General features: G+C 44.4%; 3 protein-coding genes across 3 annotated transcripts in view; 2 read left to right on the forward strand and 1 right to left on the reverse strand.

Annotated features, from left to right (window-relative positions):
- Window positions 1–16,094, forward strand: part of LOC134816918 (transcription activator BRG1-like) — a 762,051-nt gene that overhangs the window by 217,254 nt on the left and 528,703 nt on the right. The window lies entirely within an intron of this gene.
- Window positions 570–1,662, reverse strand: LOC134823836 (rhodopsin, GQ-coupled-like). Its single transcript, XM_063835437.1, has one exon. The coding sequence runs from the start codon at window positions 1,660–1,662 to the stop codon at window positions 583–585; it is 1,080 nt and encodes a 359-aa protein (XP_063691507.1). The 3' UTR covers window positions 570–582.
- On the forward strand, window positions 2,602–3,468 carry LOC134823852 (uncharacterized). Its single transcript, XM_063835451.1, has one exon. It carries the CDS (start codon window positions 2,602–2,604, stop codon window positions 3,466–3,468), a length of 867 nt encoding a protein of 288 aa, XP_063691521.1.

The following is a 16,094-nucleotide window of genomic DNA, read 5'->3' on the forward strand; positions in this document are numbered from 1 at the left end:
TTAGTCTAATTCTCGTTAGGGTTAGGTTTTCAGCATATGTTTTTGTTAAGGATTGGGTTAGGGTTTGGGTTGGGATCACATTAGAGGGTTAGGGTTTCGAAAAGTCGTTCAGAACCAGCTAGAGAATGGGTTAAAAAAGTCACGTGACAGTCGAGTGTAGAGTGATTAATCATTATCTTATGTTTAACATAAATGTTTAATTAATTTCATCATTATTCTTATCACAGTTGGATAATTATTAACAACTTTCAATATCCGACTATTATATTTTATTAAATTAAACAGTTGTTATAAATATAATTTTTTGTTACATAAATTTTTTCACAAAATAATACATACATTATGTTTAAACCAAAATTATCTTAATTAATTAATTTTGTTTTGGGTACAACCAAGTGTGATATTTATATTCATTACAAAATAATTTGTATATGAATAGGTATGAGGTATGGGCAAGAAACTGTCACGGAAAATATGTGATTCATGTTTATTACGTTATGTAAGAAATTGATTCGGGTTGCACTCTATATAATTGGATTCACATGGTAGCTGTAGTCGGGATGTTTAACCTTTATCATGATTTCAAGCAGTCCTGCCAGGAGGTTGGTACCTGTACCCTCTCATATTACCCATGTGAACCAGTTCGAAACTGTTCTGTTCGCTAGTCATGTCCTCACTAAACCCCTCGTTACCATACATTTTATTCCAGCACCAGTCCACGCAGACCAGCAACTTGTAGATTAGAGTTAGAAATAGCTCCTTGATGTAGTTTATGAACTCTCTGTCTACTATAGCGTATATGAAGGGGTTGCAGACTATGCTTACTGACAAACTGTACATGCTGGTCACAGGATACCAGACTGGCAGAGAGCTTTTGTTAGGCGTGAACATTTCCACGAAGAAAGGAATGTAGGAGATAAGCGATGTTATCGAGATGGCCAGGATAATGAGAGTAGCTTTCTTGTAGGGTCTGCTCGGGGCCAGTTTCTGTGTGTAAACTCTTAGGATGGTGCATATTGTCACTCCGTTAGCGACCACGGTCGTGAAGATGGGGATGAAAATGTTGTAGAGCCCCAGGACGACAGGAAGCCAGTGGTTAGTGCTCCTCACTACCCTGCACGATAACACTTGGTTATCGTAGTCTGTCTGGGGAATGTTGGTGATGTGGTAACCCACATTGATCACCACGTCGTGACAGAACAACCCCACCACAAACCATCTCGTTCTGTTGGAGCTGGCTGAGCTGGCCCGGCCCAGCCGCTGGTGTATGAACCACAGTCTGTAGACAGAGAGGACCATGATGACATGGATCTCGTTAACTGCGAATATATTAGCAGCGATGTGATCTACCAGACAGAAGATGGTGCCGAAAACCCAGCGTCTAGCAATGAGGGTGGTGAGGGAAGGGAGAAACTGGAACACGGTGTAGAAAATATCAGTCACTGCAAGGTTTTGCAGCAGAATCCTGGAGGTCCTATCTATACTCATCACACTGTTGTCGAGTAACCCTGACAACACTAGAGTGTTGCCTAGCAACCCTGTCAGTAGAACAAGTGTGTTGTACACTCGCACGATGGAGACCCCAGTTTCCGTTAGTCCGGTCTCAGATAAATTAACGTAACCTGACGCTATCTCGATACCTGTCTTGTTAATTTGAAACATTACAAATACACTATACTACTGCTCCTGAAACATTACCTGCAAAGAGAACGAGGGTTTAAAGTTACGAATATTATCAATATCATGTAAATAAATTGTTGTAAAATCACGTTTTAACTGGTCAACAATGATTAAAATTGAAAACACTTCTTCAAAATAATTTGATATTAACCAAAGGTCTTTCACGGTGGGTTCGTTTAAATTATTTAAAAAACAACGTTTTTACTTTTGGCGTCGAACGTCCTTACGTCCGCAAAAAACCCAACGACAAGAGCAAAACGTGAGGGAAAAAGAGCACAATGCATAAAATAAAGAAATTTACAAGCTTAAATTTTCGAATAAGTTTTGAAGAAACTCGTCGTTTCAGTCATAAACCAGTCGGAAGTTGTGAGTGAATCAGCGGCTCACTCCTCAAGTTCAGCACGCTCAGTCACTCCTCAAGTTCAGCACGCTCAGTCACTCCTCAAGTTCAGCACGCTCAGTCACTCCTCAAGTTCAGCACGCTCAGTCACTCCTCAAGTTCAGCACGCTCAGTCACTCCTCAAGTTCAGCACGCTCAGTCCCTCCTCAAGTTCAGCACACTCAGTCGCTCCTTAAGTTCAGCACGCTCAGTCACTCCTCAAGTTCAGCACGCTCAGTCACTCCTCAAGTTCAGCACGCTCAGTCACTCCTCAAGTTCAGCACGCTCAGTCACTCCTCAAGTTCAGCACGCTCAGTCACTCCTCAAGTTCAGCACGCTCAGTCACTCCTCAAGTTCAGCACGCTCAGTCACTCCTCAAGTTCAGCACGCTCAGTCACTCCTCAAGTTCAGCACGCTCAGTCACTCCTCAAGTTCAGCACGCTCAGTCACTCCTCAAGTTCAGCACGCTCAGTCACTCCTCAAGTTCAGCACGCTCAGTCACTCCTCAAGTTCAGCACGCTCAGTCACTCCTCAAGTTCAGCATGCTCAGTCTCTCCTCAAGTTCAGCACGCTCAGTCGCTCCTCAAGTTCAGCACGCTCAGTCACTCCTCAAGTTCAGCACGCTCAGTCACTCCTCAAGCTCAGCACGCTCAGTCACTCCTCAAGTTCAGCACGCTCAGTCACTCCTCAAGTTCAGCACGCTCAGTCACTCCTCAAGTTCAGCACGCTCAGTCACTCCTCAAGTTCAGCACGCTCAGTCACTCCTCAAGTTCAGCACGCTCAGTCACTCCTCAAGTTCAGCACGCTCAGTCACTCCTCAAGTTCAGCACGCTCAGTCGCTCCTCAAGTTCAGCACGCTCAGTCACTCCTCAAGTTCAGCACGCTCAGTCACTCCTCAAGTTCAGCACGCTCAGTCACTCCTCAAGTTCAGCACGCTCAGTCGCTCCTCAAGTTCAGCACGCTCAGTCACTCCTCAAGTTCAGCACGCTCAGTCACTCCTCAAGTTCAGCACGCTCAGTCACTCTTCAAGTTCAGCACGCTCAGTCACTCCTCAAGTTCAGCACGCTCAGTCACTCCTCAAGTTCAGCACGCTCAGTCACCCCTCAAGTTCAGCACGCTCAGTCACTCCTCAAGTTCAGCACGCTCAGTCACTCCTCAAGTTCAGCACGCTCAGTCACTCCTCAAGTTCAGCACGCTCAGTCACTCCTCAAGTTCAGCACGCTCAGTCACTCCTCAAGTTCAGCACGCTCAGTCACTCCTCAAGTTCAGCACGCTCAGTCACTCCTCAAGTTCAGAGGCCCAAAGATTGTCAGATCGTTGTGCAGGAAAACCACTCCACACGCACGTACAGTGTACACACTGATTACAATACAAGTAACGCGTGTCGCATAGCAACAGGTGGCCGCTAATTGAGCAACGAAGGGTAAACGATCGTGGTTTTTGGTACCTTTACCGGAATGTGGTAAAAAGGCTAGCTGCTGCAACAGTAAAATAGTATTGATCCGCTCCTGGTCTTTTTGATAATGAGTAGCCTTTGTCATTGACAGAAACCTGACCGACTATTTAATATATGAGTAAGTCCGTTATTAGCACAGAGAAATTGCTCTTAGAGTGATAACTGATACAACAGCTAGGATTCTGTTACTCGGCTTCTCCTTTCAAAAGCTATGATCATGAATTCCATACAAAGGGACAAGTTGTCAAGGCAACAGTATGGATAGAAAATATAAATATCTGTAAAGTCTTGCACAAGTAACAATGCTGCTAAACCGCACCAAGAAATCATTAGTGCCATAATTATAGGCATAATTATTATAGTGTCCTATAATTGCTAAAACTAACCACTACTAAGTAAGTTACTATAAGTAACAATTATTAAACTGGCAGACTGCAGACTTAATTCTAATGCAGGTTTGGCTCAATTAGCATGATCCAACATTTGCAACAGTGCTTTAACAGTCATAACCTGACTCCTTAACATGGTTCCAGCCTGTTAGCACTTAGTATATTACTATTATAATAACAGTAATATCTAATAATAACTTAACTATTAGATATCAAGAATCCTACAGCTTTTACCAACACAATTTCATACATTTTGAACTATCGCGATTATTTTACATGGAAATGTTAGAATACAAACTTTAAGCCTAAGTCGGCACCAGTGGCGTAACGTTGCCTGTTGGCGCCCCCCTCCCCCCGCTGAAAAAGCGCCCCCTGTTGGCGCCCCCTCCCCTTTTGGCGCCCATTCCTAAAATTGAACAAATTAGATGATTTTAGAGGATACGCCGGTAAAATGTAAAATCTCTAAAAAAAGTGTGTTTCTACAGCAAAACGTGCAGTTTTGCTAGTAGTAGTACCGTAGTTAAGTTTTACCAAATTGTTCCACATTCAAACAACGATTTGGCGCCCCCTAAGATAGCCCCCCCCCCCCCCGCACACGGGTCGGCACTACGTTTTATGCAAACATTATAAAGAAAACTTTTATCTCAGGACCACCAACAAAGAAAGTTCGTTCGGTAAACTGCAACTTTTCGTGGAACAAGAGCATAATATGTCGCAACCTCACCCTATTCGCCGAAACATTGAATTAAGAGCTATAGTTAAGAGCTATAGCTATGTATAGTTCACACAGACAAAATGATTTATTGAAGTTATGCACCACTTCTAAAATCTAAGGAGCTTTTATAGAAAGATTTAATAGGAACTAGCACTTTAAGACACATAAGACGACAAAGTCATTATCAACTGCAGCTTGACGACTACTGGGTGGCAACTGATATCATCGTCGAATGTTTTATCATGATCGCGGTGATTAAATTTAAAGTGAAATTAACTTGAAATTTCTTTCATACATTAAGTCGACAAATCTTATACTCTAGTAGCATAGTGTACTAAAGTATTATAGCAGGTTCCAGTTTTAGAATAAGAGGACCACTCTTCCGCATTCCGGGAAAGCCAGTTTCAGTGCATGATCTAGTCACTAGTGTGACTACTGTGCTTCATTTGTAGCTACGGGTAACATTTCTTACTGATTATTTTTCTTCTTCTGGGAGTTGTTGTGCAGACACTGAGGGTTTAAGGGTTGTTAATTGTTCCGCTGATACAAGCTTGCAGTACACGCAACCCAGCATACCCACGAAGAGTAAGAAAGAAGAACGTGCACTCAATGCTCGACCGACGACCAGGACCGCTTTTTTGGCCGGGAGCGGGACTACACAGCAAGCCAGTAAATCTTGCTGCAGCCACATAGCAAGCCAGTAAATCTTGCTGCAGACACATAGCAGTCCAGCTGGAGCCACGCAGAGCTTATTTGCAGTTCTGGAATATAAGAATTATAACAAGCGGTAAAGTAGAAGTTAAACTTATCATGCTTAGTAAGAGCCTGCTTTATCATGTATGCTCATACAGGTAATGCTTTGTGAGCAAGATTTTATTTCAGGAGACCAGACAGCAAACCGTTTAAATTGGGCGCTTTTAAACTCGCTATTTTGGAACTGAATCCACGTGTTTTCTCTTGGTTTATTTATGGCTTACTAGCAGATAAAAGTGGTGCACGTCTCTTCTTACTAGACGTTACTTGTCAATTAGAGGATTAGCATGATTTAAATATGCTCTCGCCAAATGAAAGTTTTATGAACCTTTAATCAGAAACGTCTATATAAAGATTATAAATATTAAATAGGATATGAACCATCTCTACTGCATGTCTGTACTGCATGGACTCTAAAGATCTGTCTCTTTGATGCTACTGTGGAGTCAATAATCTTACTTATTATGGTTATAATATGGTTCTGAAACGTTGACAGAGTCATTGAAGAAGCGAATTGATGACTAGATGGCACTAAATGTAGACCAGAAGCAGCGCAAAACCAACAAAGAAGTCTCTACTTTATACATTATATCATTGTCACAGAAGCTACTGAGCAGTCTCACTCAATATTTCAATATGAACGGGATTTCGTTATACTTATAGCATCGAGATGAAAAAGATTTGCTATTCAATTTTGTAAATATGACGCAAGAAAAGTAGAAATATGCAGATACGATTACAGAGTGCATCAGAAACGTACGTTTAATCTGGAAATAGCTTGGTATATATAATAGCTTGGGAGGGCCGGGAGACGGGCATCAGCCGCACCTAGTCAGCAGTGTAGTGGAACCAAGTATTATCAGGTACTACCAAGTATCAAGCCTAGCTTTGCAATCCAGATCCAGATTTGATTTGATTTGCTCAGCTGGCGACTGTTCTTGTGGCGATATTGAATACGGAGCGCTATAATACAACCTAACATTTTGAACACTGTGCAAAATTTGGGCATATCGCAAATTCTTGGAATTAATCTAATAATAATATTGCAAGACTAAGCTTGACATAGCCCGTATCATTCCAATTTCGTTTTGAACCTGAAGCCAATAAATATGATGAATTATTGTTGCATTTAAACAAATCGTCTCCACACAGGGGGGCCAAAATGCAGTCTCCAGAGCAGATCCCCAGTAAAACCCACGTTATGATAAAAGCCAGCGAGTGTGTGCAGTGTACCCCCCCCCCCCCCCCCCCCCCCAGGTACAGTGTACCCCCCCCCCCCCCCCAAAACCCCCAGTGCAGAGTACCCCCCAAACCCCCCAGTGCAGTGTACCCCTCCCCAAACCCCCACATTGGGGTATGCTGCACTCAGAGTTCCACATTAAGTATGCTGCACTCAGAGCTCCACATTTAGTATGCTGCACTCAGAACTCCACATTAAGTATGCTGCACTCAGAGCTCCATATTAAGTATGCTGCACTCAGAGCTCCACATTAAGTATGCTGCACTCAGAGCTCCACATTAAGTATGCTGCACTCAGAGCTCCACATTAAGTTTGCTGCACTCAGAGCTCCACGTTAAGTATGCTGCACTCAGAGCTCCACATTAAGTTTGCTGCACTCAGAGCTCCACATTAAGTATGCTGCACTCAGAGCTCCACATTAAGTATGCTGCACTCAGAGCTCCACATTAAGTATGCTGCACTCAGAGCTCCACATTAAGTATGCTGCACTCAGAGCTCCACATTAAGTATGCTGCACTCAGAGCTCCACGTTAAGTATGCTGCACTCAGAGCTCCACATTAAGTATGCTGCACTCATAGCTCCACATTAAGTATGCTGCACTCAGAGCTCCACATTAAGTATGCTGCACTCAGAGCTCCACATTAAGTATGCTGCACTCAGAGCTCCACATTAAGTATGCTGCACTCAGAGCTCCACATTAAGTATGCTGCACTCAGAGCTCCACATTAAGTATGCTGCACTGAGAGCTCCGCATTAAGTATGCTGCACTCAGAGCTCCATATTAAGTATGCTGCACTCAGAGCTCCACATTAAGTATGCTGCACTCAGAGCTCCACATTAAGTATGCTGCACTCAGAGCTCCACATTAAGTATGCTGCACTCAGAGCTCCACGTTAAGTATGCTGCACTCAGAGCTCCACATTAAGTATGCTGCACTCAGAGCTCCGCATTAAGTATGCTGCACTCAGAGTTCCACATTAAGTTTGCTGCACTCAGAGCTCCACATTAAGTATGCTGCACTCAGAGCTCCACATTAAGTATGCTGCACTCAGAGCTCCACATTAAGTATGCTGCACTCAGAGCTCCACGTTAAGTATGCTGCACTCAGAGCTCCACATTAAGTATGCTGCACTCAGAGCTCCACATTAAGTATGCTGCACTCAGAGCTCCACATTAAGTATGCTGCACTCAGAGCTCCACATTAAGTACGCTGCACTCAAAGCTCCACGTTAAGTATGCTGCACTCAGAGCTCCACATTAAGTATGCTGCACTCAGAGCTCCACATTAAGTATGCTGCACTCAGAGCTCCACATTAAGTATGCTGCACTCAGAGCTCCATATTAAGTTTGCTGCACTCAGAGCTCCATATTTAGTATACTGCACTCAGAGCTCCACATTAAGTATGCTGCACTCAGAGCTCCACGTTAAGTACGCTGCACTCAGAACTCCACATTAAGTACGCTGCACTCAGAGCTCCATATTAAGTATGCTGCACTCAGAGCTCCACATTAAGTATGCTGCACTCAGAGCTCCACATTAAGTATGCTGCACTCAGAGCTCCACGTTAAGTATGCTGCACTCAGAGCTCCACATTAAGTATGCTGCACTCAGAACTCCACATTAAGTATGCTGCACTCAGAGCTCCATATTAAGTATGCTGCACTCAGAGCTCCACATTAAGTTTGCTGCACTCAGAGCTCCACGTTAAGTATGCTGCACTCAGAGCTCCACATTAAGTTTGCTGCACTCAGAGCTCCACATTAAGTATGCTGCACTCAGAGCTCCACATTAAGTATGCTGCACTCAGAGCTCCACATTAAGTATGCTGCACTCAGAGCTCCACATTAAGTATGCTGCACTCAGAGCTCCACATTAAGTATGCTGCACTCAGAGCTCCACGTTAAGTATGCTGCACTCAGAGCTCTGCATTAAGTATGCTGCACTCAGAGCTCCATATTAAGTATGCTGCACTCAGAGCTCCACATTAAGTATGCTGCACTCAGAGCTCCACATTAAGTTTGCTGCACTCAGAGCTCCACATTAAGTATGCTGCACTCAGAGCTCCACATTAAGTATGCTGCACTCAGAGCTCCACATTAAGTATGCTGCACTCAGAGCTCCGCATTAAGTATGCTGCACTCAGAGTTCCACATTAATTTTGCTGCACTCAGAGCTCCACATTAAGTATGCTGCACTCAGAGCTCCACATTAAGTATGCTGCACTCAGAGCTCCACATTAAGTATGCTGCACTCAGAGCTCCACGTTAAGTATGCTGCACTCAGAGCTCCACATTAAGTATGCTGCACTCAGAGCTCCACATTAAGTATGCTGCACTCAGAGCTCCACATTAAGTATGCTGCACTCAGAGCTCCACATTAAGTACGCTGCACTCAGAGCTCCACGTTAAGTATGCTGCACTCAGAGCTCCACATTAAGTATGCTGCACTCAGAGCTCCACATTAAGTATGCTGCACTCAGAGCTCCACATTAAGTATGCTGCACTCAGAGCTCCATATTAAGTTTGCTGCACTCAGAGCTCCATATTTAGTATACTGCACTCAGAGCTCCACATTAAGTATGCTGCACTCAGAGCTCCACATTAAGTATGCTGCACTCAGAGCTCCACATTAAGTATGCTGCACTCAGAGCTCCACGTTAAGTACGCTGCACTCAGAACTCCACATTAAGTACGCTGCACTCAGAGCTCCACATTAAGTATGCTGCACTCAGAGCTCCACATTAAGTATGCTGCACTCAGAGTTCCACATTAAGTATGCTGCACTCAGAGCTCCACATTAAGTATGCTGCACTCAGAGCTCCACATTAAGTATGCTGCACTCAGAGCTCCACGTTAAGTATGCTGCACTCAGAGCTCCACATGAAGTATGCTGCACTCAGAGCTCCACATTAAGTATGCTGCACTCAGAGCTCCACATTAAGTATGCTGCACTCAGAGCTCCACATTAAGTACGCTGCACTCAGAGCTCCACGATAAGTATGCTGCACTCAGAGCTCCACATTAAGTATGCTGCACTCAGAGCTCCACATTAAGTACGCTGCACTCAGAGCTCCACATTAAGTATGCTGCACTCAGAGCTCCACATTAAGTATGCTGCACTCAGAGCTCCATATTAAGTTTGCTGCACTCAGAGCTCCATATTTAGTATACTGCACTCAGAGCTCCACATTAAGTATGCTGCACTCAGAGCTCCACATTAAGTATGCTGCACTCAGAGCTCCACATTAAGTATGCTGCACTCAGAGCTCCACATTAAGTTTGCTGCACTCAGAGCTCCACGTTAAGTATGCTGCACTCAGAGCTCCACATTAAGTATGCTGCACTCAGAGCTCCACATTAAGTATGCTGCACTCAGAACTCCACATTAAGTATGCTGCACTCAGAGCTCCACATTAAGTATGCTGCACTCAGAACTCCACATTAAGTATGCTGCACTGAGAGCTCCACATTAAGTATGCTGTACTCAGAGCTCCACATTAAGTATGCTGCACTGAGAGCTCCACATTAAGTATGCTGCACTCAGAGCTCCACATTAAGTATGCTGCACTCAGAGCTCCACATTAAGTATGCTGCACTCAGAGCTCCACATTAAGTATGCTGCATTCAGAGCTCCATATTAAGTATGCTGCACTCAGAGCTCCACGTTAAGTATGCTGCACTACTCAGAGCTCCACGTTAAGTATGCTGCACTCAGAGCTCCACATTAAGTATGCTGCACTGAGAGCTCCATATTAAGTATGCTGCACTCAGAGCTCCACATTAAGTATGCTGCACTCAGAGCTCCACATTAAGTATGCTGCACTCAGAGCTCCACGTTAAGTATGCTGCACTCAGAGCTCCATATTAAGTATGCTGCACTCAGAGCTCCACATTAAGTATGCTGCACTCAGAGCTCCACATTAAGTATGCTGCACTCAGAGCTCCACATTAAGTATGCTGCACTCAGAGCTCCACATTAATATGCTGCACTCAGAGCTCCATATTAAGTATGCTGCACTCAGAGCTCCACGTTAAGTATGCTGCACTCAGAGCTCCACGTTAAGTATGCTGCACTCAGAGCTCCACATTAAGTATGCTGCACTCAGAGCTCCATATTAAGTATGCTGCACTCAGAGATCCATATTAAGTATGCTGCACTCAGAGCTCCACATTAAGTATGCTGCACTCAGAGCTCCACATTAAGTATGCTGCACTCAGAGCTCCACATTAAGTATGCTGCACTCATAGCTCCACATTAAGTTTGCTGCACTCAGAGCTCCACATTAAGTATGCTGCACTCAGAGCTCCACATTAAGTTTGCTGCACTCAGAGCTCCACATTAAGTTTGCTGCACTCAGAGCTCCACATTAAGTATGCTGCACTGAGAGCTCCACATTAAGTATGCTGCACTCAGAGCTCCACATTAAGTATGCTGCACTCAGAGCTCCACATTAAGTATGCTGCACTGAGAGCTCCACATTGAGTATGCTGCACTGAGAGCTCCACATTAAGTATGCTGCACTCAGAGCTCCACATTAAGTATGCTGCACTGAGAGCTCCACATTGAGTATGCTGCACTCAGGGCTCCACGTTAAGTATGCTGCACTCAGGGCTCCACGTTAAGTATGCTGCACTCAGAGCTCCACATTAAGTATGCTGCACTCAGAGCTCCATATTAGGTATGCTGCACTCAGAGCTCCACATTAAGTTTGCTGCACTCAGAGCTCCACGTTAAGTATGCTGCACTCAGAGCTCCACATTAAGTTTGCTGCACTCAGAGCTCCACATTAAGTATGCTGCACTCAGAGCTCCACATTAAGTATGCTGCACTCAGAGCTCCACATTAAGTATGCTGCACTCATAGCTCCACATTAAGTTTGCTGCACTCAGAGCTCCACATTAAGTATGCTGCACTGAGAGCTCCACATTAAGTATGCTGCACTCAGAGCTCCACATTAAGTATGCTGCACTCAGAGCTCCACATTAAGTATGCTGCACTCAGAGCTCCACATTAAGTATGCTGCACTCAGAGCTCCACATTAAGTATGCTGCACTCAGAACTCCACATTAAGTATGCTGCACTGAGAGCTCCACATTAAGTATGCTGTACTCAGAGCTCCACATTAAGTATGCTGCACTGAGAGCTCCACATTAAGTATGCTGCACTCAGAGCTCCACATTAAGTATGTTGCACTCAGAGCTCCATATTAAGTATGCTGCACTCAGAGCTCCACATTAGGTATGCTGCATTCAGAGCTCCATATTAAGTATGCTGCACTCAGAGCTCCACGTTAAGTATGCTGCACTACTCAGAGCTCCACGTTAAGTATGCTGCACTCAGAGCTCCACATTAAGTATGCTGCACTCAGAGCTCCACGTTAAGTACGCTGCACTCAGAACTCCACATTAAGTACGCTGCACTCAGAGCTCCACATTAAGTATGCTGCACTCAGAGCTCCACATTAATTATGCTGCACTCAGAGTTCCACATTAAGTATGCTGCACTCAGAGCTCCACATTAAGTATGCTGCACTCAGAGCTCCACATTAAGTATGCTGCACTCAGAGCTCCACATTAAGTATGCTGCACTCAGAGCTCCACATTAAGTTTGCTGCACTCAGAGCTCCACGTTAAGTATGCTGCACTCAGAGCTCCACATTAAGTATGCTGCACTCAGAGCTCCACATTAAGTATGCTGCACTCAGAACTGCACATTAAGTATGCTGCACTCAGAGCTCCACATTAAGTATGCTGCACTCAGAACTCCACATTAAGTATGCTGCACTGAGAGCTCCACATTAAGTATGCTGTACTCAGAGCTCCACATTAAGTATGCTGCACTGAGAGCTCCACATTAAGTATGCTGCACTCAGAGCTCCACATTAAGTATGCTGCACTCAGAGCTCCACATTAAGTATGCTGCACTCAGAGCTCCACATTAGGTATGCTGCATTCAGAGCTCCATATTAAGTATGCTGCACTCAGAGCTCCACGTTAAGTATGCTGCACTACTCAGAGCTCCACGTTAAGTATGCTGCACTCAGAGCTCCACATTAAGTATGCTGCACTCAGAGCTCCACGTTAAGTATGCTGCACTCAGAGCTCCATATTAAGTATGCTGCACTCAGAGCTCCACATTAAGTATGCTGCACTCAGAGCTCCACGTTAAGTATGCTGCACTCAGAGCTCCATATTAAGTATGCTGCACTCAGAGCTCCACATTAAGTATGCTGCACTCAGAGCTCCACATTAAGTATGCTGCACTCAGAGCTCCACATTAAGTATGCTGCACTCAGAGCTCCACATTTAGTATGCTGCACTCAGAGCTCCATATTAAGTATGCTGCACTCAGAGCTCCATATTAAGTATGCTGCACTCAGAGCTCCATATTAAGTATGCTGCACTCAGAGCTCCACATTAAGTATGCTGCACTCAGAGCTCCACATTAAGTATGCTGCACTCAGAGCTCAACATTAAGTATGCTGCACTCAGAGCTCCACATTAAGTATGCTGCACTCAGAGCTCCACATTAAGTATGCTGCACTCAGAGCTCCACATTAAGTATGCTGCACTCAGAGCCCACATTAAGTATACTGCACTCAGAGCTCCACATTAAGTATGCTTTACTCAGAGCTCCACATTAAGTATGCTGCACTCAGAGCTCCACATTAAGTATGCTGCACTGAGAGCTCCACATTAAGTATGCTGCACTCAGAGCTCCACATTAAGTATGCTGCACTCAGAGCTCCATATTAAGTATGCTGCACTCAGAGCTCCACATTAAGTATGCTGCACTCAGAGCTCCACATTAAGTATGCTGCACTCAGAGCTCCACATTAAGTACGCTGCACTCAGAACTCCACATTAAGTACGCTGCACTCAGAGCTCCACATTAAGTATGCTGCACTCAGAGCTCCACATTAAGTATGCTGCACTCAGAGCTCCACATTAAGTATGCTGCACTAGTCAGAGCTCCACATTAAGTATGCTGCACTCAGAGCTCCACATTAAGTATGCTGCACTCAGAGCTGCACATTAAGTATGCTGCACCCAGAGCTCCACATTAAGTATGCTGCACTCAGAGCTCCACGTTAAGTATGCTGCACTCAGAGCTCCACATTAAGTATGCTGCACTCAGAACTCCACATTAAGTATGCTGCACTCAGAGCTCCACATTAAGTATGCTGCACTAGTCAGAGCTCCACATTAAGTATGCTGCACCCAGAGCTCCACATTAAGTATGCTGCACTCAGAGCTCCACATTAAGTATGCTGCACTAGTCAGAGCTCCACATTAAGTATGCTGCACTCAGAACTCCACATTAAGTATGCTGCACTCAGAGCTCCACATTAAGTATGCTGCACTCAGAGCTCCACATTTAGTATGCTGCACTCAGAACTCCACATTTAGTATGCTGCACTCAGAGCTCCACATTAAGTATGCTGCACTCAGAGCTCCACATTAAGTATGCTGCACTCAGAGCTCCACATTAAGTATGCTGCACTCAGAGCTCCACATTTAGTATGCTGCACTCAGAGCTCCACATTAAGTATGCTGCACTAAATGCTGCTATTGCAAATAAATATCGCAAGCTATTACAAGTTGTCAATGCCCTGTATAATAACACGTTAAAAGTTAAATAGTGGTCAAACTGCAGCCACGGTGATTTGAATATTTTAGTTGACAAGTTGAATTGTTGATGAAGGAGCATAAGACAACTGTCAGATAACTCAATGACCGACTTCGCGATCGTAATTTATTAAATCATTAAGAATTCTCGTCATTCTACATTAAAGTTGAAGTCTCTCTCTTTCTCTCTAACTCTTAATTATTTTAGTTAAGTTTTAGTTGTTATATAACACTTTCAAAGTTGTTCTATGTTCTACATTCTAGACAAAATAACACTCAGAATTATAGTCTCCTATAATAAATAACATTATCACCGTCGTTCTACTTTCTAGACAAAGTAAGACTAAGAAGCTGTTATATTAGACTACTTGAACTGTATAGTAGGGCAGTATCAAGATAGACACGTGCTAAGTCTGTATTCTTCTAGACCAAATGAGCAGATTTTGTAATACTACTACTTCTACATAGTAGAATGTAGTAGTAGTACTTCTTCGCCTGTATATCTACAATAAATAATTATGAGACTAAATTATTATAAACAATATAAAGGTGTCTATATTATTATAAACAATATGATATAAAGGTGTCTATATTACTATAAACACCTTTCTCGGACTCGGTGACCAGGAGTTACACAGGAGGCCTCAACAATTTCAGAGAGTGAAGTTAGTTACCTGGGAACCTCAGGTACTTGACTCTCAATACTCAAGTAGCGCCTGATCGCGAATAAGGAGGTAACTAGTAGTGTCACTAGTAGTGTTACTATGGTAACTAGTTACTTTTTTGTAATTACGTACCTATAAATAGCACGGCTTGTCGTGAGAAGTTTAACAATGAGAAAGATATTCAGAACCCCTACATATGAGAGGGAGGGGACGTGAAAGTAACCCCTACATATGAGAGGGAGGGGACGTGAAAGTAACCCCTACATATGAGAGGGAGGGGACGTGAAAGTAACCCCTACATATGAGAGCGAGGGGACGTGAAAGTAACCCCTACATATGAGAGGGAGGGGACGTGAAAGTAACCCCTACATATGAGAGGGAGGGGACGTGAAAGTAACCCCTACATATGAGAGGGAGGGGACGTGAAAGTAACCCCTACATATGAGAGGGAGGGGACGTGAAAGTAACCCCTACATATGAGAGGGAGGGGACGTGAAAGTAACCCCTACATATGAGAGGGAGGGGACGTGAAAGTAACCCCTACATATGAGAGCGAGGGGACGTGAAAGTAACCCCTACATATGAGAGGGAGGGGACGTGAAAGTAACCCCTACATATGAGAGGGAGGGGACGTGAAAGTAACCCCTACATATGAGAGGGAGGGGACGTGAAAGTAACCCCTACATATGAGAGGGAGGGGACGTGAAAGTAACCCCCACATATGAGAGGGAGGGGACGTGAAAGTAACCCCTACATATGAGAGGGAGGGGACGTGAAAGTAACCCCTACATATGAGAGGGAGGGGACGTGAAAGTAACCCCTACATATGAGAGGGAGGGGACGTGAAAGTAACCCCTACATTTGAGAGGGAGGGGACGTGAAAGTAACCCCTACATATGAGAGGGAGGGACGTGAAAGTAGCCCCTACATATGAGAGGGAGGGGACGTGAAAGTAACCCCTACATATGAGAGGGAGGGGACGTGAAAGTAACCCCTACATTTGAGAGGGAGGGGACGTGAAAGTAACCCCTACATATGAGAGGGAGGGGACGTGAAAGTAACCCCTACAAGGCCTACATATGAGAGGGAGGGGACGTGAAAGTAACCCCTACATATGAGAGGGAGGGGACGTGAAAGTAACCCCTACATATGAGAGGGAGGGGACGTGAAAGTAACCCCTACATATG

The sequence above is a fragment of the Bolinopsis microptera genome, chromosome 1 (assembly GCF_026151205.1).
Source record: "Bolinopsis microptera isolate Bmic1 chromosome 1, MBARI_Bmic_1.0, whole genome shotgun sequence".
In the NCBI taxonomy this organism is placed as follows: domain Eukaryota; kingdom Metazoa; phylum Ctenophora; class Tentaculata; order Lobata; family Bolinopsidae; genus Bolinopsis; species Bolinopsis microptera.

Coding starts and splice junctions, on each gene's coding strand:
- LOC134823836 (XM_063835437.1), bottom strand. CDS start 1,662: ATGTTTCAAATTAACAAGACAGGTATCGAGATAGCGTCAGGTTACGTT.
- LOC134823852 (XM_063835451.1), top strand. CDS start 2,602: ATGCTCAGTCTCTCCTCAAGTTCAGCACGCTCAGTCGCTCCTCAAGTT.